The 24,227-nt window shown below is 40.5% G+C and overlaps 2 protein-coding genes across 5 annotated transcripts; one reads left to right on the forward strand and one right to left on the reverse strand.

The window, feature by feature from the left end:
* Positions 1-2,091: 2,091 nt before the first annotated feature.
* On the forward strand, positions 2,092-3,231 carry npy2r (neuropeptide Y receptor Y2). The gene has a single exon (XM_063008924.1). The coding sequence runs from the start codon at positions 2,092-2,094 to the stop codon at positions 3,229-3,231; it is 1,140 nt and encodes a 379-aa protein (XP_062864994.1).
* Positions 3,232-6,609: 3,378 nt separating this feature from the next.
* map9 (microtubule-associated protein 9) lies at positions 6,610-22,466 on the reverse strand. Of its 4 annotated transcripts, none has more exons than XM_063008589.1 (14): positions 22,255-22,466; positions 20,959-21,055; positions 19,449-19,973; positions 18,223-18,434; positions 16,086-16,161; positions 15,278-15,339; positions 14,480-14,544; positions 14,278-14,407; positions 13,792-13,881; positions 12,252-12,413; positions 11,545-11,690; positions 10,828-10,963; positions 8,672-8,783; positions 6,610-6,705 (listed from the first exon to the last, which is right to left on the reverse strand). In XM_063008589.1, the coding sequence occupies exons 1-14, from the start codon at positions 22,327-22,329 to the stop codon at positions 6,659-6,661; spliced, it is 1,935 nt and encodes a 644-aa protein (XP_062864659.1). In that variant the 5' UTR covers positions 22,330-22,466; the 3' UTR covers positions 6,610-6,658. The 4 variants fall into 4 exon arrangements, with proteins under 4 accessions (XP_062864659.1, XP_062864658.1, XP_062864661.1 ...); XM_063008588.1 differs by having other exon boundaries at positions 20,956-21,055; XM_063008591.1 differs by lacking the exon at positions 6,610-6,705 and having other exon boundaries at positions 8,052-8,783.
* Between the last annotated feature and the right edge of the window lie 1,761 nt (positions 22,467-24,227).

Consider the following 24,227-nt stretch of genomic DNA (forward strand, 5'->3'; position numbering starts at 1 on the left):
AAGCAATTGAGGGTGAAGGGTCTTGCTCAGGGGTCCAACAGCACAGAATAACATGCTGGAGAGGAATCCACCATAAACACGTGTGATTGGTGCTTGGTCTGATTTAGTTGATGATAATTTAGATCAGATGTGAGGACGACTTTGTGATTAAGAGACACTTCAAGAGAGTCTCAGTGTGGAACAGTAACAGTGAGTTAAAAACCGGTACAGGTTAAAATCCAGCTGTTCTACATCTTCCTTAATGATTCAGTTCTGCTTCAAAACATCAGAAGCACCAAACAGCTGCAAACCTACAGAGGTGTGGAAAATAACTCACCTCCACTATTATTCCTCCATCATCGAGTATCTGTTCATGCTGAACTTTTTCATCACCTGTTTTATCCTGATCAGGGTCGCAGTGAGTCCGGTTCATTTGGGGAACACTGGGTGCAGGGCAGGAACACCCTGGACAAAAGTATTTGGACACCTAACCGTGAGATTACTCACATTTTAAAAGGAGGACATCGGACCCAAAAAAGGAGAACATCAGAACCCAAAAAGGAGAACATCAAATCCCAAAAAGAAGAACATCAAATCCCAATAAGGAGAACATCAAATCCCAAAAAGAAGAACATCAGACCCCAAAAAGAAGAACATCAAATCCCAATAAGGAGAACATCAAATCCCAAAAAGAAGAACATCAAATCCCAAAAAGAAGAACATCAAATCCCAAAAAGGAGAACATCAAATCCCAAAAAGGAGAACATCAGACCCCAAAAAGGAGGGCGTCAGACCCCTAAAAAAGAGGACATGAGACCCCAAAAAGGAGAACATTAGTCCCCAAACAGGAGGATATCAGACCCCAAACAGGAGAACATCAGACCCCAAAAAGGAGAACATCAGTCCCCAAACAGGAGGATATCAGACTCCAGAAAGGAGAACATCAAATCCCAAAAAGGAGAACATCAAATCCCAAAAAGGAGAACATCAGACCCCAAAAAGGAGAACATCAGACCCCAGAAAGGAGAACATCAGACCCCAAAAAGGAGAACATCAGACCCCAGAAAGGAGAACATCAAATCCCAAAAAGGAGAACATCAGACCCTAAAAAGGAGGGCGTCAGACCCCTAAAAAAGAGGACATGAGACCCCAAAAAGGAGAACATCAGTCCCCAAACAGGAGGATATCAGTCCCCAAACAGGAGAACATCAGACCCCAAAAAGGAGAACATCAGTCCCCAAACAGGAGGATATCAGACCCCAGAAAGGAGAACATCAGTCCCCAAAAAGGAGAACATCAAATCCCAAAAAGGAGAACATCAGACCCCAGAAAGGAGAACATCAAATCCCAAAAAGGAGAACATCAGACCCTAAAAAGGAGAACATCAGTCCCCAAACAGGAGGATATCAGACCCCAAAAAGGAGAACATCAAATCCCAAAAAGGAGAACATCAGACCCTAAAAAGAGGACATCAGACCCCAGAAAGGAGAACATCAAACCTTAAGAAAGAGGGCATCAGACCCTAAAAAGGAAAACATCAGACCCCAAAAAGGAGGACATCAGACCCCAAAAAGGAGAACATCAGACCCTAAAAAGGAGAACATCAGACCCTAAAAAGGAGAACATCAGACCCCAAAAAGAAGAACATCAAACCCTAAAAAGGAGAACATCAGACCCTAAAAAAGAGGGCATCAAACCCTAAAAAGAAGTGGGTATGACAGGCATGACAGTGGGTAGTCAGGATTGTGTCTACAACACACAAAATTAAGCCTTAATTGATTTAATTGATTTAACAACAGCCACTTTTCTGAGAAGGCTTTTCACAATACTGTGGGAATTTGTGCCCATTCAGTCAATAGAGCATTTGTGTGGCTGGGCACTGATGTTGGTCAATGAAGTCCAAAGTCGTTCATTGGGTTCTGTGCAGGACACTCAAGCTGTTCCTCGTGTCTTTATAGAGCGTGCTCATGCTGGAACAGGAAAGGACCTTCTCTAAACTGTTGCTGCAAAGTCAGAAGTGTATAATTCACGTTATATACTTGATTTATTAAACCTGTTAGGAGTTACTGTGGCTGAACCATGTCTGTTTTTATCTGCAGGGTTGGTGCATGGATGCCAGGCAGCATGGATATAAACGGTCAGGAGAACGTGACGGGAGAAGACGCGGGCGTGTCCTCGTTCTGGAACTGCTGTACGTCGCTGGACGTGCCGGACGACGGCGCTCTGTTAGAAGGTCTGGAGGACAGCACTAAGCTGGTCTGCGTTCAGGTCATCCTCATTTTAGCCTACAGCACCATCATCGTGTCCGGGGTGACCGGAAACTCTCTGGTCATCTTCGTGGTGTACAAGTTCCGCAACCTGCGGACGGTCACCAACTTTTTCATCGCTAATCTGGCGGTGGCGGACCTGCTGGTGAACGCGCTGTGTTTGCCGTTCACGCTGATGTCGACGCTGTACGGCGAGTGGAAGTTCGGGCAGGCGATGTGCTACCTGCTGCCGTACGCTCAGGGCCTGGCGGTCCACGTCTCCACCATTACGCTAAACGTGATAGCGCTGGATCGCTACCGCAGCATCGTACATCACACCGAATCCAAGATGTCCAAAGATGTCTCCGCGGTGGTCGTCGCCATCACGTGGTTGACCAGCGCCGTCCTGGCGAGTCCGTTAGCGATCTTCCGCGAGTACGTGGTGTTCGACCTGACGCCGGAGCACAGCATCCAGGGCTGCGTTGAGAAGTGGCCCGGCAGCAGCGCGGACGGCACGGTGTACAGCGTGGCTACGTTCCTCCTGCAGTACGGGCTTCCTCTCTCCGTCATCTCGTTCGCCTACGCCGGGATCTGGAGCAAGCTCAGGAAGCACGTCAGCCCCGGCGGGGGTCGCAGCGAGCGGCACAAGCGCCGCCGGAAGACCACGAAGATGCTGGCGGCGGTGGTGGTGGTGTTCGCTGTCAGCTGGCTGCCGTTCCACGCCTTCCAGCTGGCCGTGGATATCGACAGCAGCGTCCTGGACATGAAGGACTTCAAGCTGCTCTACACTGCGTTCCACATCGTGGCCATGTGCTCCACCTTCGTCAACCCCATCCTCTACGGCTGGATGAATCGGAACTACCGGGCGGCGTTTGCGGCCGTCTTTAAGTGCGCGCCCGTCGAGGGCTGGTTGAGGAGGGTGAACAGCAATAACGCGGCGCGGGAAAAAACGGTACGGCATCAGTGTGCCATTCCAGCGCTGACGCAGGCCAGCACGAACCTCTAATGGACGTTTACTGGCAAAGGTTCAAGGGTATGAAACACTGGAAGGGTAATTGGAGGAATCAATCAATAAAGAAAGAAAGAAATGAATAAAAGCAGTTTTATTAAGCAGGTTAATCAATAATTCACATTCCAGTAAGGAACCCTTGTACATGATTAGATCAAAAGTATGTGGACAACCGAGCATGAACCAACATCGAGCGTGAATGTAGAGTTTCCACCTGTACAGCTGTACTGCCCACACTCTAATGAAAAGATTTCCCACAGGATTTTGGAGTGTCTGTTGGAATTTGTGCCCATGTGGCCACGTAATATTGTCATTAGCACTGACCGTAGAGGAGGCTAGGAATCTTCTGACTTGAACTTCTGGATAAGCTGTTGCTGACCACTCGAGGGGAGATTCACCACTGTGAATCCCAAAAGGTTTCTACTAATTTGACATGATGGCTCTCACTGTGGTTCAGTGGAGTACTGCAGCCTTCACATACCAGACCTGGCACAGTTTTTACATCGCATACCCTTCCTGAGGCAGCCCTCCTATTTCTATCTGGGTTTGGGACCTGCACTGAGAGCGCACTGACCGGTGCATCTCACAGTGGCTAGGCTGTTTCGGCCACCCCTAACTTTCGGACGTTACCCAATCATGTCCAACTGGTAACTGAGATTCGAACCCCAGCAGTGGTGCATTTTACAGAGCATTTTTTCATGAATGAGAATCAGTCAGTGAGTGAAAACCTCCCCTACTGTTTGGGTAAATACGAATCTAATACAGGTTCAACAATTCTCTAGGGTTTCTTTAATGCATTAACAAATCTAACTATTAATAATTATTTCATGTATTAAGACTGAAAGATAAAAGCTGTACATGCTGGAACAAAGAGAGATCTTCTATAACCTGTTCTTTCTTCCTTAGATAAGAATAAAATGTATGTAAAAGATAATCCAGCGTGTTTGTTGCTGCTGTACATTGTAAATATGAAATAAATATAATAAAACAGGACGTGACTGATGCAGGATGTCGGGCTGAAGCATCTGCACTGCGTCTATTAATAAATGGATAAATAAACCTAAAGGTGGGCGACATGTTAAAGATCTCTCTGTACTTGGTGTACTAAAGTGTCTGCAGAATAATGAATGCTTGTTAAAACACTGTAAAAAATAATAAATTAAATAATGAATAAAAATACTTAGTAAAAAAGTGCAGATTTAATCATCCACCTGATTCCCTCATAAAAATGTTCTGCTCTTTATGAGTCCTAATAACAGACAAGCACAGAAAACGTTACTGCTGCTAAGTTTTTAATACGAGGGTTTAAATAATTTCAGTCTGTTTTATTACTCATAAATTAATACGCCGGATATAAAATAACTAGTGGGAGGTACGGGTTTAGACAAACTGTGTTCTTCTGTTATTACGACTTTAATAAATAATCAGAACAAGTTCTTCCTCCTCCCTGACTGTACAAATCCTGCATTAAGGTGAGGTAAGGTTCAGTTTTAAAGAGTGGACCAAGACCAGAAGGTTCTAAAAGATGAATCAAGACCCATAGTTAGATGTGATGAGGTTCTGTAATTAGATCAGATGAAGTGTAGAAGTATGTAAAAGGACGCTGTGTAGATAAGGTTTATAGAGACAAGGTTTGGTTCTAAAAGACGGACCCGGATCCATATCTAGATTGTGTTTATACGTGTCAGCTCTGGTTTGATAAAAATAAACCTGGTCTGATTGCTCTGTTAGCAATCATTTAGTATAAAAGTACAAGTATGTTACCAGAAATTTACTTTAATAGAGGTGGGCGGCACGGTGGCACGGTGGCTCGGTGGGTAGCACTGTCGCCTCACAGCAAAAAGGTCCTGGGTTCGATCCCCATGTGGGGCGGTCCGGGTCCTTTCTCTGTGGAGTTTGCATTTTCTCCCCGTGTCCGTGTGGGTTTCCTCCGGGTGCTCCGGTTTCCTCCCACAGTCCAAAGACGTGCAAGTGAGGTGAATTGGAGATACAAAATTGTCCATGACTGTGTTCGATATAAACTTGAGAACTGATGAATCTTGTGTAATGAGTAACTAACATTCCTGTCATGAGTGTAACCAAAGTGTAAAACATGACGTTACAATCTTAATAAACAAACAAACAAACTTTAATAGAGGTAAAATCACCTTTTAGAATATTACTTAAGTTAAAGTCTGGAAGTATCTGATGTTTAAGTATCAAAAGTAATTTTCTAATGTTCTGATATCTTCTTATTAATATAATTATTATATTAAGCCTTTTTAATAGTAAAGAATGGCATAAGCTCATTATATCACTGCTTAATTACTAATCAAATATTAGTAAATAAAGCTTATTATTAATATTATTTTTAAATGATTATTAATATAATTATTATATTAAGATTTCTTAATAGTGGAAAAATGATATAAGCTCATTATATTACTGCTTAATTACTAATTAGTTATTAATCAACCATTAGTTAATAAACATAATTAATTCTGTTTTTTAATTATTATTAATACAATTATTATATTAAGCTTTTTATAGTGAAAGAAATAAGCATAAGCTCATTATATCACTGCTTAATTACTAATTAATTACTACTCAATTGTTAGTTATTACAATTCAATAACATTATTTTTATAATTTTTTATAATTATTTTTATAATTATTATTAATATAATTATTATATGAAGCTTTCTTAATGATGTGGCAATATTACTGCTTAATTACTAATTAATTACAGTACTAATCAAATATTAGTAAATAAACAATATTTACTACTAAATATTTAAAAATAAATAAAAGAAATATCATTTTTTTAATTATTATTAATATAATTATTATATGAAGCTTTCTTAATAGTGAAAAAATGTCATAAGCTCGTTATATCACTGTTTAATTACTAATTTATTACTAATCAAATCTAAGTGAATAAATCTGATGAATTTTGTTTGCATTTGTAAACAGTTTGAATCTGGTTAGTTCCTGATTTAGCTCAGACACACATCAGTCCGTCCATCAGCTGGTGTTGTCGAGCTCTGAGCTGTGATTTATATGGTGACTGTGAGGAGTCGTAACGCTGGACAGCAGCTGAGCTCTGAGATCTGATTTACTCTCACTCACCGTTTCCACCACAGAGACACGCCCGTCAGTCCGGCCGCCTGCTACAGAAACAGAGGATTTATACTCCCACGGTCATTGTCATTGTAGCCCATAATTTAAACAGGAGAGAATGGAGGAATAAAGAAGAAGAGGAACGTCGGGAGATCAGAGGCTGTGGGTTGTAAATTCTGAGGTTCTGTGTTTGGACTGATCCCAGATTCAGCACGAGTTTGAGGGGTTAGGTTCAGAACAGTGCGCTAATTTAAAAACAGGCACAACATGAAGAATTATTTATAGTTTTGGCTGTAAGTGTTTTTTTGCTTGCTGTAGGGATTTATTAGTGACCATCCAAGACTGACCATCCATTACAGCAGCGGTCCTGACCTGAGGTGGTTAGGGTGGGACACAAGAGTCTGTATTATTATACACAGCACAGAGGAAAATACATTAAATATTCTTAATAATCATAACTGAGGTGATTATTCACCACCCACAGCTCACAGACCTAAACTGATTCTTCCTTTCTATTCAATTATCAATAATCACAACCAGGAAATATAAAAGAAGCAACAGTTTGATGTTCTGTGTTTGGCTTCATGTTTCTGTTAGTGGGATTAATCACCACACAGACGCAGCTGGAAGAACTACAGACAGTTCAGTACAGACGGGGGATCAGGGTTTAGGAATGTAAATATTATTACATACAGTAAAACTGTTTACAGAAAAATGAGGCCTGGGGGATTAAATTATCAGGGAAATTAGTATTAAGGGATTAATTAATAAGAAAAATGAATATTGAGGGATGAATTACTTACAGAAATTAGTATTATATAGTGACTGACAAAATACAGACATTAGTATTGGGAGGATTAGGTAATTAGATAAATTAGTACTGGGGGATTAATTAATAAGAAAAGTTAGTATTGGTGGAATAAATTAATCAGTGAAATTAGTAATGAGGGGTAAATTATTTAGAGAAATTAGTACTTAGTGATTGATAAATTACAGAAATTGGAACTGGGGGATTAATTAATTAGATAAATTAGTACTGGGGATTCAGTAATCAGAGAAATTGGTACTGGGGGATTAATTAATAAGATAAATTAGTACTTAGTGATTGATGAATTACAGAAATTAGTACTTGGGATTAATTAATTGGAGAAATGAACACTGGGGGGTTAATTAATTAGATAAATTAGTATTGGGGGATTAAGCACTCACTCACTTTCTTAACCGCTTATTCAGTTAGGGTTGAGGGGGGTGCTGGAGCCTATCCCAGCTTTTCAATGGGCGCAAGGCACACAGTAACACACACACACACACACACACACATACACACATACACACACCTATTCACCTATAGGGCAATTCAGTGTCTCCAATTAACTTGACTGCACGTCTTTGGACTGTGGGAGGAAACCGGAGCTCCCGGAGGAAACCCACGCAGACACGGGGAGAACATGCAAACTCCACACAGAAAGGACCCAGACCGCCCTGTCTGGGGATCAAACCCAGGGCCTTCTTGCCGTGAGGCGACAGTGCTATACCCACCGAGCCGTCCACTGGGGGATTAATGAATTAATTAGAGAAATTAATATTTAGTGATTTATTGATTTTATTCAAAAACAGTTTTATTTCTGAACTCACATCGCACCACTCACACTGTAAAATACTAAATGTCAAATTCTATTATAGAAAAAAAAAACAGAACGAGCCAGAACACAAAAACCTCCAGGACATTATTTTTATTTTCTTCCTTTATCAAAAACATCAAAGCAGAGGCAGCAGGTCTACACTGTATGGTCAAAAGTATGTGGACTAGTGTTCCACCCCCCCTGTTTATAAAGACATAAAAACATGGTTTGACTAGTTTAGAGTAGAAGAACTTCAGTGGTTTGCACATTTGATGAACTGAAACACTGCGAGCCAGGATTTGTCATCAGTGTCTGACCTCTCTTCTGGCCATGAATCCCAAAATCAGGTGTAGGCTGTTGCAGCCTCAAAAGCAGAGCAACAACTATGACTATATAACACACAGGGTTTTGGAATAGGATGTAAAACAAGGTCATGATCAGGTGTCCACATACTTTAGGCTATGTAGTGTATACTGAGCTCGTATTTTAAGATACAAGGATAAAAGATAAAAGATAAAAAACGGTAATAATAAATAAATGAGTTATTTTACATTCACTAAAACTGCACATAATGAGTGAGTTGATTCTGTTAGAGATAACGATCACATCATTAATCATGCTCACGATTAGATCAGGAGTGTATCACACACACACACACACTCGCTTCCGTGATCAGTGTCACGTTCCCTATCAGACCCACTGAGCGCTTTATTTACCGAATGGGACAGTTCTGTTTGGGGGGCTCCAGGGGGGCGGAGGTTCCTCTGGAACTATAGACTTCACCTTCTTCTCCTGTAGATCTCGCTTCTGCTGGAACTCTTTTCTCGTCTGTAAATAAAAACAACAAAAACAGCGACACACGTTCAGCAGCGTCACTGAATTCATTTATTTATCGTCAGGGTCACGGTGGGTCTGATTCATTGGGCGAAAGGTAGGAAACACCCTGCCCCTTATATATAACAGCTTTGATATGCACCGGAACATCAACTGAGACTTTCTGGACTGACGTCAGAGCCCAGTCATACAAATCTCTGACTGAACGGGCACAAATTCCCACAGACACACGTGAAAGCATCTGCTAAGTACAGAAATGATATATACAGTATATAAATTCAGGTCTTTAGGACCCAGTCCATCACAGGGCAAACAAACACACACACACTGTAAGCCGCTTATCCTGATCAGGGTCGCGGGGTGCTGGAGTGCCAGTCCATCGCAGGGCACACACACACAAACACATTCACACCTTTACACACACACACCTCCATTTGTCCTGACTGCACGTCTTTAGACTGTGGGAGGAAACCCACACGGACACGGGGAGAACATGCACACTCCACACGGAAAGGACCCGGACTGCTCCAGCTGGGAGTCGAACCCGGTATCTTATCGCAGACAGTGTTTAGTCTCTGTTAAGCCTGAGATGTAGAATCTGTGTCCTTTAGGGTGCTCGGGTGGCGCAGCGGTAAATTACAAATCTCCAGTGGTGCTATCGGCTGGTCAGGGTCTACATACAGACACAATATGCCTTGTTTTGGATTGGCGTTGTGTCCGGGGTGTGTTACTGCACTGTGCCCAGTGATTCCCAGTAAACCGCACCTGTAAACCCATGAACCCAGCAGAGGTCGTACTTGCAACAGTGATGAGAAATCAATTCCTCCCTCAGACGAGCCAATCGTTGTCCGTGTAGGAGTCCGGTCAGCTGGGAGCAGAACCGAGAGTCGAACTTGCCAGCTTGAGATGTCAGTACTGGCGCCCAAAAGTGGATTTTTAGTGAAAGTAAAGGATGGAAGCGCAGGAATGTGAGTGATTAATGAGATGAGAAGATAAATGATGCTATAAATAACACCGCAGCGGCTCTACTGGGATTAATGTTCACTGATATGATCCATAACTCCTATCTGACACTAATGCATCGTAATATTAGATTAGAATAAACAAAACTCACCATCAGACTAATGCAACGTGCTCGACTGCACATCAAGTCACCACATCTGCTGAGATCTGAACGTCTGATACACCGCCGGGACAAAAGTATCGGGACGACCCGTCTAATGACTGAATTCATGTGTTTCAGCCACAGCGATCACTCACAGGTGGAATAAATCAGTTATATGAAGGAAATTCTATGCTTCCAACTGCGGCAACAGTTTAGGGAAGGACCTTGTGCATAAACGAGCATGAAGAAAAGCTCAGCGGAACATCAACTGAGGCTTTCCTGACTGACGTCAGTGCCCAGCCATACAAACGCTGTCATCTTCTGACTGAACAGGCACAAATTCCCACAGACACACTTGAGAGAAGCTGAAAATATCACATAGATCTTTAGTCAGGGCAGTTGTAGCCTAGCGGTTAAGTTACTGGACTAGTAATCGAAAGGTCACTGGTTCAAGCCCCACCAATTCCAGGTTGCCACTGTTGGACCCCTGAGCAAGGCCCTTAACCCTCAATTGCTTAGATAATATACTGTCAAAGTAATGTAAGTCACTTTGTATATAAAAGCGTCTCCTAAATGCCTAAAATGTAGAAGTAAACATAGACACATTACAATATGGGCAAGCCGTAGCCTAGTGGTCAAGGTACTGGACTAGTAATCCAAAGGTTGCTGGTTCAAGCCCCACCACTGCTAGGTTGCTGCTGTTGGGCCCTTGAGCAAGGCCCTTAACCCTCAGTTGCTCAGACTGTACACTGTAACTGTAATGTAAGTCGCTTTGGATAAAGGTGTCTGCTAAATGCTGAAAATGTAAATGTAAATTTTAATACCATGTGTATTTTAATCAGGCGTCCGAATACTTTTGGCCGTGCACTGTATTTCTAAATGATTTTTATGTCTGTTTGTTTTCTGCAGTTAAATCTGGGATATTTCACATACCAGCCACTTCTCGTAGGTCTCCAGCGCCGTTCTCTGTCTCTCTTCTTTCTCGTACTTCTCTTCGATCAGTTGAATTCCTTTCTCTCGCCGCTCGACCTTCGTTCTCTCAGCGATCGTGTTCTTCTTCCTCTCGCTCCTGGTTCACATTAAACAGAATAAATCGAGTCGTTCTTTAACCAAACACACTCGTGATTTCATGTTCAGATTCAGCGTTACTGCTGTGATCGTCTGTGAATAATGATAAAATGTTTGACAAACAATTTAAAAGAGACAAAACATCAAAAAACATCTGTAATGAGGCTGCACACACACACACACACACACACACACACACACACTTCTGTAGGATTGGGAATAGAACCTATTTGCAGATATTTGATCAAGGTAGAATGATAACAAAAGAATGATGGCCAAAATATTAGAAACAAACTTCCACAACCCGCATTGGAGAAAGTGCACAGAAAAGGGATAGAGCAGAAATCAAGATGTCAAGATTTGGGGTGGCCTGGTGGGTAGCACTGTCGCCGCATAGCAAGTTGACCCTGGGTTTGATTCTGTGTGGAGTTTGCATGTTCTCCCCGTGTCTGGAAATCTTAGCCGTCACAGACGTGATTGGCTACACCCGAGTGGAAAAAGAGGCCGAATCCAAGTAATGTTGGGACCAGACCTGAATGAAATAAAAAATGAATTAACAAGATGATGGAGTGATCCTCTCACCACTGATTAAAGGTGGACGAGCACTCTCGTTTCCTCTCCTGCTGACCTCTCTCCTCTCTCTCCTTCAGTCTCTTCTCCTTCTCCACACGTTTCCTCGTCTGTTCCCTCAGGAGCTCGTCGTGTTCCCGCTTCCATTTCCCAAAAACCTGCTCCGAGAAAACCAGACCCAGAACTCAGAACTTTCAGGTTCCAGTCCTGCATCAACTGTTCCATCCAGTTCTACACTAATGGACCAACTTAGTTATGCATTTTCTCTCTTTTTCTCCAAATTTTAGCATAGCCAATTAATTATCCGCTTCTGGGGACCTGACGGCATCCGAGGAGGGTATATTTGTCTGACACACGCTCCCTATGATGCGTGCTCAGTTCTTATTTGCCCATAATTAAGGGGGGGGGGGGGGGGGGGGCTCATATTAATGGTATTGTTTCTGTACTGTAGTGTTCAACAAGCTTTTGTTCATACTTTTGACCAGACAAAATTACAGTTTGACATGATTTTCTATAAATATAATACTATATTAAATACAGTATATTATTATTATATTATTATATTTATGAATGGTATTGTTTTCAACAAGCTTATGGTCAGGTGTCCACATACTTTTGGCTGTGCAATCTTACAGTGTGATGTAATTTTCTATACATATTATTATATATTTTGTGTATTTTTTCCATAATTGAAGAACGTAAAGATTTTTGGTTCTTACTCTTTTGGCCGTCTCTTTTTTCTCCTCTCTCTCGTCCAGCTCTTTTTGTTTCTTTCTCAGGGTTTCCTGCTTTTCTCTCACTTTCTCTCTGAGCGTCTCTTGTTTTTTTTCTCTCCAGGCCTCATACGAAGCTTTCGCCTCCGTTTTCTTATTCAGCTCGTCCTGCGATGAGGAGAAAACGACGTTAGATAAATATCTGAACACATAATCCACTCATCCACTATCACCACCTCAACTATAAATAACCATGTTCAAATGAATGACTGTTTATTTCATTCTGTTCGTCAATGCTGTCAATCTGTTTCATTCTGCATCATTTCAGACTACATAGGCCCTACACTACATGGACTCAAGTATTGGGACACCCGACCATGAGCCTGCTGGATATCCCGTTCCAAATCCAGTTGCTCCCTCTTTCATTTTGTTGCTTTAAAATCATCCAGTCCGCTGGGAAGCCTTTTACAGAAGTGTGTCTGTGGGAATTTGTGCCCAGTGCCCATTCAGGCAACAGAATCTGTCAGGTAAAACACTGATGTTGGAATCCATCCCTAAAGTGTTGAGTTGGGAGAACACAACTGCTCAAACCGTGTCTTTATAGAGTGGCTTTGTGCTCAGGGGTGTGATCATGCTGACAGAGAAAGAGGACTTCCCCAAACTGTTTCTACACTGTTAAAAGTGCTTTAATCATTTACCTTATATCATTTTTATACACCTGTTTGAAACAGATGTGGCAAAAACAACTGAATTTAGTTAATAGGAGGGGCGTCCACATACTTTTGGCCCTAAAGTGTACTAGTTCTCATCTCTTCTGATCTGTATTATATAACATAATATAATAATAACAATAACAATAATAATAATAATAATAATAATAATAATAATAATAAAAATAATAATAATATAATAACAACAATAATAATAATAATACAATAATAATAATAATATAATAATAATAATAAAACAACAACAATACTACTAATAATAATATAATAACAATAAAATATAATAAAACAATAATATAATAATAATATAATAATAACAATGATAATAATAATATAATATAATAATAATAATAAAACAATTATATAATAATAATAATATAATAATAATAATATAATAATAATAATATAATAATAATGATATAATACAATAATAATAAAGAATAATAATAATAATAATAATATAATAATAATAAAACAATATAATAATAATAATAATAAAGGATAATAATAATAATAATAATGATAATAATAATATAATATAATAATAATAAAACAATTATATAATAATAATAATATAATAATAATAATAATATAATAATAATAATAATGATATAATACAATAATAATAAAGAATAATAATAATAATAATAATATAATAATATAATATAATAATAATAAAACAATATAATAATAATAATAATAAAGGATAATAATAATAATAATAATAATAATAATGATAATGATAATAATAATAAAGGTTAATAATGAATTCTTCCTCTGTTTTAGAAAAGTGCAAGTTCATGTTTACATGCCGTTACCTCCGACTTTTTCTCCTCCTTTAGTTTTTCTTCTTGTTTTTTAGCTCTGATGGTCACCTGCAGTTTCTCTTCCTTGTTCTTCAGCCACTCCTTTTGGAAACAAATATATAGATTATTATATTTATATCTAATTACATTTGTACCTAATATCAAGGTCAAAATTTAAATGAATTTTAGTTTTGGCTTTGATTTCAATCTCTGCAGCTCTGTGACTGAATAACTGCAGCACAAACTTCTTTGTCCAGTGTCCTGCACAGTGTCCTGACCTCAGCACCACTCAACAGCTCTGGATTGAAACGGAACATCGACTGAGGCTTTCATGACCAGCCATACAAATGCTCTTTAGACCAAATGGGCACAAATTCCCACAGTCACACTTCAAAATCTTATGAGAAGCCTATTTTAATAGCTTTTGTTTTTTTAAATGGGATGAACGACCAGCTTACAGTCAGGTGTCCGAATACTTCTGGCCGTACAGTTTATTACCTGATAAACAGCGGCTCTGAGAGAATCCGCAGCGTCCGGCTGTGTCTCGTTCAAAATCTTCAGAGTACCCAAGTATCTGGACTCTGAGGTGGATGACAGTGCGCTCCTGGACTTTCTGGAGCTCGCCGGTCTGGAGAATCCAGACGTTATAGATTAAACAGATGCATTTATTTTTATTTTTAATAACGGTGTGAAACTTTACCTGCTCTGGGATGTGACCGAGGTTTCTGTGGCTGATCTGTGAGGAGGATCGTCAGAAGCTTGAGACTGAAAGAGAAGTGAAAATAGGATTAATAAAGGAATGAATATCAGCCGACCGGGCGCCCACACAGACATGCAAGTGGGAGGGACGACGGCTGAAACAGGGCTCGTCATCACTGGGGGAAGTGCAGCTGATCATGGACAGCAGTGTGTGGCTGAGCTGTTGTTGTTCCTAGATCAACTCAACTCAAGTCAAGTCAAATTTATTTATATAGCACTTTTTTTACAATAAACATTGTCTCCAAGCAACAAAAGTAAAATTTACAGAATTCAGGACCAACAGACCAAAAACTCATGTTGAGCAAGCCGAAGGCGACAGTGGCAGGAAAAACCTTGAGAGGAACCAGACAAACTAGATCAGGGGTGTCCAAACTTTTCTTATTGGGGGCCAGTTAAAAATACACAAACACCAGTTCAAACAGTTCAGGCTGTTTTTTAAAAACCTGCTTAATTTTATTTCTAAAATACCTCGCAAGCCGCTTACAAAAGGGTAACGGGCTGCAAATGGCCGCAAGTTTTGGACATCCCTGTTTTTTTCTTTGCAATAACAGCAGTTACAGTCGACTAAACAATAATGACCAAACCCAGTGGGTAGCTGGGATGACCACAAACATTTTACTGTGTATTTTACCACAGTAAATAAACTAAAACTACATTTTACTGATATTTTGTGACTATATTTTCTATAACAGTTGCCAAGATAATAAAATAGATGAAGAGTCATTCTTTAATCACATACTTGACACTCCTGAGAGGATTCAGCGGATCGATCCTGTTTGTTCTGTCCTGTTATTGATAAATCTGTGAGAAAACAGAAAGAACGGGAGGTCGTTTATTATATAAGTGACCTGGGGACTGAAATAATAAACCGCATGGACGTTCTGGGCAGCCATCAAGAACACAAAGCCTTCCATTTATTTATTTATTAAATGATATACTATATGACCAGGAGTATTGGGATCCCTGACCACTAGCTTGCTGGACATTCTGATCCAAAAGCATGGGCATTTATATTGAATCCCTCCCTGTTGTTTTTGTAGCTTTAATATCATCCACTTTCCTGGAAAGCCTTTCTACAAGACTTTGGAGTGTGTCTGTAGGAATTTGTGCCCAATCAGTCAATAGCCTGTCTCGCAATCCGAGTTTAATTCCTCCCTAAAGTGTTAAGTTGTGTAGAGTGTTCACCAGAGCTCTGTGTAGAAAACTGGAGCTTCATAGAGTTTTTATAGAGCTGCTTCGTGCTCAGGGGTGTAAGCAACAATCTTAAAAGCCTATCATTTACCTTCTATCATTTTTATACACCTGTTAGCAATAAATGTGGCAGAAACGATTACATTCAATCATCAGTGAGGCGTCCAGGTACTTTTGACCCTATAGTGTATTTTTAGTTCAGTTTACATAAAAGTCAGGAGTTTACAAGCACTTACGGCTGTGTCTCAATCCACTCATCGTGTACTAAGTAGACTTTTAGTGTCGTACTATTTTAATACTATTATTAGTATGTATTATGTAGTTTGAGATGTCTGGTGCGTTACATGTGGACTTACCTCTGCCTCTGGCGCCCTCTACTGAACTGGAGTCTGTCATGGCAGTCGTGGATGATGCGTGTGGCTGTCGTGTTTGCTGTAAACACAATAAATCCCACAAATCCCACAAGTGAAATGTACGAAAATGAACAACCCTGGACTTATTCTTGTGTGAATGTGAAATATTATGAATGTAAAACAGTGTGAAGGGCTGTTATGCTTTATTTATTTATTGTTTTTGCCATGCTTACATGGCATCCTTAAATGCACTTGCTGTTATGGTTTCTGTCAGTGTTAATTTCGTTGACGAATGATTTTCGTCATAGTTTTCGTCAACGAACCTTTTTTTCATGACGAAAACGAGACGAAAACTAAATAAAAACTACATAAAAGGATAAAAACTATGACGCAATGAATTGACACTTTCGTCAACGAATAAAAACGAGACGAAAATGTTTGGCAGGGACGACATCCAATCAGAACTGATTTAGTTTTGTGGAAGGTAGGGACAAGTAAGGAAGAGATCCAATCAGAACTACTTTAGCGTATGAGGAGAGGCGAGACAAGCCGATTAGCCATCCAATCAGTACTAATCTTTTGCAGTACCGCGGTAAGACCACACTCGCACATATTTGATCTAAACCTGGGAAGACCAGACCAGCCTGTGAACTTTCTTTACTCATGGAACTAGATTAACTCCACAATGTCAACAGGGAGAAAGAGGAGAGTCGATATATGGACACGTTTCTCATTTGACGTCGTGAAAAACAAGATGATGTGTAAACCATGTGTGGCACTGCTGCTTTTACGATACCCAGTTTTATAAAGAATGTAATATGCAATTTGTTATAAACAATGCATATACTTTTCAGGCAGAGCAGGCCTACTGGTCATTAATATTTTGTTATTGTTATGCTCAATAAGCAAGGTCAGGTAAATAAAGATGTTTGAAACAAGTTAAATCACATTCAAACATTAATAATATTCCATAACTGGTTAAAAAATGTTTAATTTTGTATAAGTGTATATAATGACTTAAATAATTTAAGGGTAGCACTGTCGCCTCACAGCAAGAAGGTCCTGGGTTCGAACCCCAGGCGGGGCGGTCCGGGTCCTTTCTGTGTGGAGTTTGCATGTTCTCCCCGTGTCTGCGTGAGTTTCCTCCGGGAGCTCCGGTTTCCTCCCACAGTCCAAAGACGTGCAAGTGAGGTGAATTGAAGACACTAAATTTGTCCAAGACTGTTCGATATAACCTTGTGTAAAGAATAACTACCGTTCCTGTCATGAATGTAACCAATGTGTAAAAACATGACGTTAAAATCCTAATAAACAAACAAACAAATAAATATGTATTTTAGTCGACTGAATCGACTGTAGATTTATTCGACTAAAGTCTTATGATAATTAGTCGACTAAAACTAGACTAAAACTAAAACAATTCAGATGACTAAATTACGACTAAAACTAAATCAAAATTTGCTGTCGAAATTAACACTGGTTTCTGTTTACACTGTGACGATTACACCATGACGGGCACACGGGTGGCGCAGCGGTAAAACACACGAGCACACTAGGCTGGGCGCCTAGACGGACAATGGTCCGCCTGGGCTCGTCCTATAGGCGATTCCTCATAACTGCTGCTATTACGACCTCTGCTGGCTGATCGATGTCACTGCGCAGAGACAGAGATTCTCCGTACGCTATACGGATCCCCGTACGAACCTGCCTCAAGTAGGTGAAAAGAAGTGGTCAGCTATTGCACGTGTGTTGCTCTCGTAAGAGTCTGCAGCTCCGGAGGCCGAAATACAGATCGGGTGATTGGCTATGACTAAACTGGGAGAATAATGGCACGCTGCTGCTATTTTTACTTGCACGAGCTGAGAGTGTGTTTGAAGAGGAGCTCGAATCACCTCAGCAATCACGGTGTCATTGATCAGCTCTGTGATCGATTGAAATTGTGATTGCAGGTCCTTCTGTCCAGCATGAGTGTCTGACCTCACTTGAGTGAACGAGCTTCTAAACCTTGTAGAAATAGATCGAGCGGTGGCTGCTGACCGTGGTTTTAAAACGAGACGCCCAAAAATTATTATTATAATAATTTGACAAGGTGCATGAAAAGTATTAACATGGCAACCCGTGTGTAACCTGTGTGATTCACCTGTTCAGAACCAGTTCCACCAGTCCCGGTTCTGATAGAAAACGCAGACGCAGCGGAGCGGCTCTCAGTGGACCAAACTGGTAGAGACACAGAGGAACAGGCAGCTCTACTGGACGCTGTCTCGGGCCGTCCGTTCTCTTCATCGTGCCCACTGCTGCCCGACTGATGTGCCCGCTGTCTGGGTACAGGTCTCGGCGTGTCCTCCACCAAACCTGCAAGCAAAAGCTAAAGAGTTTAGCCGGGAAAAAGTATTTACCCTCATATTTACACTAGTTTAATATAGTCTCGGATTATATAATATAAAGCCTATACTATATGGACACCTGAGCATAAACGTTTGAATTATTTTATTCCAAAATGATTAGCGTAAATAAGAAAAGTCTCCACCGTTCTGGGAATGCTTTCAACAAGATTTTGTGTTTCTTTGAAAATCTCTGCCCTTGCAGTATGGCTGGGCACTGATGATGGTCATGAAAGCCTCAGCTGATGTTCCGGTTCTGTTGAGTGGGGCTGAGGTCAGGGTTCTGTGCAGGACACTGGAGTTTCTTTAAACATGCTTTGTGCAATTATAGAGGGAGGGGGCCCTCCCTAAACTGTTGCTAATAGCATTAGTTAGAAACTGAAACACATGTATTAAAAAATTAGAAGGGGTGTCGCAATGGTTTTGTTTCTGTAATGTAGATTTAGAGTTAATTAAAGAGATGTAAGGTGCAGTAGTGGATATTATTTATTATTATTATTATTATATTATTATTATTTTATTACTGTTCTTTTATTATTTTTATTTTATTATTATTATTATTATATTATTGTTCTTTTATTTTTTTTAATTTTTTTTAATTTTTTTTAATTTTTTTTTAAATTATTATTATTATTTTATTTTATTATTATTATAATCTTATAATCTTATTATTATTTTATTAATTTTTATTTTATTATTATTATTGTTATTATTATTATCTTTTTATTTTAATTTTTATTATTATTAATATATTTTTTTATTATTATTTTTTTTATTATTTATATTTTATTATTATTTTATTATTATTATTGTTATTATTATTTTATTTTTATTATTATTAATATATTATTTTTATTACTATTTTATTATTATAATTTTTATTATTATTATTATTATTATTATTATCATTAATTATTATTATTGTTATTATTATTATTAGTAGTAGTAGTAGCCCATGCAGATTTAAAAGGTTTTTATTTCTGACCTGTGGGAGATCTTCGGGGGTGAGGTACCGGTGCTTCTGCTCCAATAACCCTCCTAAACTTCTCCTCTCCGGGTTCAGAAGGTAACGGCAGTGGACTGTTGAAGAGCGGTCCGGACTCACCGAGGCTGTTCTCTGAATTCAGGGGCACCGGTGACTCTGACAGACTCGTTCTCCTCTTTTCTCCCTCTGATTCAGATCTCGAGGTTAAAGGTGAATGTGTGTGACTCAGGAAATCGTTCCTATCAGATCTGACACTCCTGCTGGACTCCACACGGTCACTGCTCTCACTTCTCCTGCTGGACTCCACACGGTCACTGCTCTCACTTCTCCTGCTGGACTCCACACGGTCACTGCTCTCACTTCTCCTGCTGGACTTCAGAAATGAAACCTTTTTGGGTTTGATGTTCTCTTCCTCTTTATCTTCATCATCTGACAGCTCAAAATGGATGGTTTTCTGTTTGATTCTGGCAGCCTTGAACATGTCCATCTTCTTTCTCCTGGTCTTGAGCAGCTCTTGCAAAATGTCTGCAAAAAAAGGTCATTAGATCTTTAATTAATGTAAAATGCACACATTATTCCTCATGGTGGACAGTTCAGTCACGTCACTACACTATGGGTCAGCTTTCTCCAGTGACCTCTGTCTCAGGTCACCTGTAGCATCTGACTAGACCCTGATAATTTCATCCACATCATGATGATGACAATCCAGTGTATTCTTGGTCTTCCTTTTTTCTTTTAAACTACATTCCTTTGTGGGAATGTGGTAGCTCAGTGGTTAAGGTACTGGACAAGTAATCTGGAGGTTGTCAGTTCAAGCCCCACCACCAATGCTGTTTTTAATATAAAGCATTACAGATTAGACAATCCCAGACTCAATTTTTATGCACAAGTAGCTTTATGTGATCTTGTATAGTCGTACAAATCATATATGCCACTATTTATTACACTGACCAGACATAACATTATGACCACTGACAGGTGAAGTGAATAACACTGATCATCTCTTCATCACCGCACCTGTTAGTGGGTAGCAAGTGAACATTTTATCCTCAAAGTTGATGTTAGAAGCTGAGCGAGTTTGACGAGGGCCAAATTGTGATGGCTAGACGACTGGGTCAGAGCATCTCCAAACCTGCAGCTCTTGTGGGGTCAGTATCTATCAAAAGTGGTTCAAGGAAGGAACAGTGGTAAACCGGCGACAGGGTCATGGGTGGCCGAGGCTCACTGATGCACGTGGGGAGTGAAGGCTGACCCGTGTGGTCCGATCCAACAGACGAGCTCCTGTAGCTCAAACTGCTGAAGAAGTTCATGCTGGTTCTGATAGAAAGGTGTCAGAATACACAGAGCATCACAGTTTGTTGCGTATGGGGCAGCAAAAGGGGGACCAACACAATATTAGATCAATCAGTTGTTATTCTGTGATACTAACGTCACTGCTTCTGTTTAACATCTGATAACGTGTTTACATTTACATTTTCTCACTAAAGTATATTTATCATGAACGTACCACCTTCATCATCATCTTCTTCAAAGTCATCAGAGTAGGTGTTCATACCGACGGGTCTCTGTCTGCCAGCTCTGGCGTTCACCGCCGCTTCCAGTTCATCCTGTGATCAGAACGAATATCAACATATTTATGAGATGCACAAATTAAACAGTGAGATACAAAACAGCTTTGATAATAATAATTATTATTATTATTAGTGTTTAATTATGCATTTCCTGCTTTCAAGTCAATCTTCATTCATTTATTCATTCATTGTCTGTTTTACCAGGGTGACAGTGGGTGGCTACTGGTTTCTACACTCACTGTCCATTTTATCAGCTCCACTTACCATGTAGAAGCACTTTGTAGTTCTACAATTACTGACTGTAGTCCATCTGTTTCTCTACATGCTTTCTTAGCCCCCTTTCACCCTGTTCTTTAATGGTCAGGACCCCCACAGGACCACCACATAGCAGGTATTATTTAGGTGATGGATCATTCTCAGCACTGCAGTGACACTGACATGGTGGTGGTGTGTTAGTGTGTGTTGTGCTGGTATGAGTGGATCAGACACAGCAGTGCTGCTGGAGTTTTTAAACACCTCGCTGTCACTGCTGGACTGAGAATAATCCACCAACCAAAAACATCCAGCCAACAGCGCCCCTGTGACCACTGATGAAGGTCTAGAAGATGACCGACTCAAACAGCAGCAATAGATGAGCGATCGTCTCTGACTTTACATCTACAAGGTGGAGCAACTAGGTAGGAGAGTCTAATAGAGTGGACAGTGAGTGGACACGGTGTTTAAAAATTATCCACTTATACCAGCACAACACACACTAACACACCACCACCATGTCAGTGTCACTGCAGTGCTGAGAATGATCCACCACCTAAATAATACCTGCTCTGTGGGGGTCCTGACCATTAAAGAACAGGGTGAAAGGGGGCTAACAAAGCATGCAGAGAAACAGATGGACTACAGTCAGTAATTGTAGAACTACAAAGTGCTTCTATATGGTAAGTGGAGCTGATAAAATGGACAGTGAGTGTAGAAACAAGGAGGTGGTTTTAATGTTATGGCTGATCAGTGTACAATCTAAGCAACTAAGTGTTAAGGGCCTTGCTCAAGGGCCCAACAGTGGCAACCTTCTGTCTGATTACTGGACCAGTACCTTAACCACTAGTCCACAACTGCCTAAAAGTGCCTGGTAATCCATCATACACACCAAAGCAAACATCATCATTAAACTATAATGCATTTCCTAACAATATTTAAATAAATAACATGCTGTAGAGAAGAATTGAGGAGGTTCTCACCTGGAAAGAGGTTCTTTTAGATGTTTTAGGACTTTTGGTGTAAGCGAGTGTAGTTCTGAAATCCTCCTCATCCATCCTGATCCTGATCTGTAGGACAGTCCGTCCGGATCCCACAACACACACACATCAGAGTAAAGCTCAGAATTACACTCACATGTGTGAAGGTAACTGCAGTATTACTCCTCCATCACTTTATACACTCGCTTTTAATCTTTAATCATATTATTTTATTAATAAAATCGCGTGTTTACGCGCGTTACCAGGCGACAGAAGACGCACCGGAGACTGAGTCGCATCCGGTGGAACTTGTGCAAAATAAAAGTCATGAAAGCGACGTTCCGATGCACACCACCAGGTGGAGGCAGAGACACAAACACGGCAGAGCTCCATCCTGTTCATTCATTCATTTATTGTCTGATTAACCTGAATTAATTTATGCTGTTGAAGTTCGCGGTTCGCGGTGGATCCGATTCACTGTTTGTTTATTAGGATTTTAACGTCATGTTTTACACTTTGGTTACATTCATGACAGGACACGTAGTTACTGGTTACACAAGATTCATCAGTTCACAAGCTTATATCAAACACAGTCCTGGACAATTTAGTATCACCAATTCACCTCACTTGCATGTCTTTGGACTGTGGGAGGAAACCGGAGCACCCGGAGGACACGGGGAGAACATGCAAACTCCACACAGAAAGGACCCGGACCGCCCCGCCTGGGGATCGAACCCAGGACCTTCTTGCTGTGAGGCGACAGTGCCACCCACCGAGCCGCCCATGGATCCGATTCACTGGGCAAAATCTGACTGCATGTCTTTGTACTGTGGGAGGAAACCCACGCAAACAAGAGGAGAACATGCAAACTCCACACAGATAGGACCAGGACCGCTCCACCTGGGAATCGAACCCTTTGTGAGGCAACTGCGCTGCCCACCGGGCCGCTGTGCCACCCCATGCCTATCAAGTAAACAAGTGAAAAGTATAAAGCATCAGGGGTCCAAAGCTTAATTAATTAATTGTATTTTGTATTACCTACTTGATCGTGGTCAGGCTTCTGTTTAAGTAAAACTAGGTTAGCCAGTCCACCTTCTGCAAGTTTTTAAAGGGTGCTTAATTCTTTTTAAAGGGTTCATTTCTTTCTGAATGAATAAAGTATCTGTCTGTCTGCCATTTTCTTTCTTGAAATGTGTGTGCTGGTCCACCTGTGGTCAGTGGTGTACTAGCTGAGAAACCCTGGTGTACTACACAGTGTGTATAACTGGTGGACAGGTAGTGTCTTGCATGTCTTTGTACTGTAGGAGGAAACTGGATCTTCCGGAGGAAACCCACACAGACACTGGGAGAACATGCAAACTCCACACAGAGTACAGGTGGTCAGTTCTACCTGGGAATCGAACCCAGGACCTTCTTGCTGTGAGGCGTCAGTGCTACCCACCGAGCCAATTCACCGATACATTGTTGTTTATATTTACATTGTTGACATTGGGAATCTTTCCTTTGTTTTTCTGTCAGTTAAATAAAGAATGCAGAGAACGAATCACAGAATCTTGTCGTCCTAACATTTCTAGAAAAATACTAAATACTGAAATGCACTAAAATGTGTGGTCTTAAAATTACATTGTAAATAATAAATAAAAGGGTGGCTCGGTGGGTAGCACTGTCGCCTCACAGCAAGAAGGTCCTGGGTTCGATTCCCAGGTGGAACGGTCCGGGTCCTTTCTGTGTGGAGTTCGCATGTTCTCCCCGTGTCTGTGTGTGTTTACTCCGGGAGCTCTGGTTTCCTCCCATAGTCCAACAACAAGCAGTCAGGTGAACTGGAGATACTAAATTGCCTTAAATAGTCAGGTTAATTAGAGACACTGAATTGACCTTTATTCATGCACTAGGGCTCATGATCTTCCCCAAACTGTTGCCACAAAGTTGGAAGCGAATAATTAGTGTCATGTAATTGATTGTAAACACATGAGAAG

The sequence above is a fragment of the Trichomycterus rosablanca genome, chromosome 14 (assembly GCF_030014385.1).
Source record: "Trichomycterus rosablanca isolate fTriRos1 chromosome 14, fTriRos1.hap1, whole genome shotgun sequence".
Classification (NCBI taxonomy): domain Eukaryota; kingdom Metazoa; phylum Chordata; class Actinopteri; order Siluriformes; family Trichomycteridae; genus Trichomycterus; species Trichomycterus rosablanca.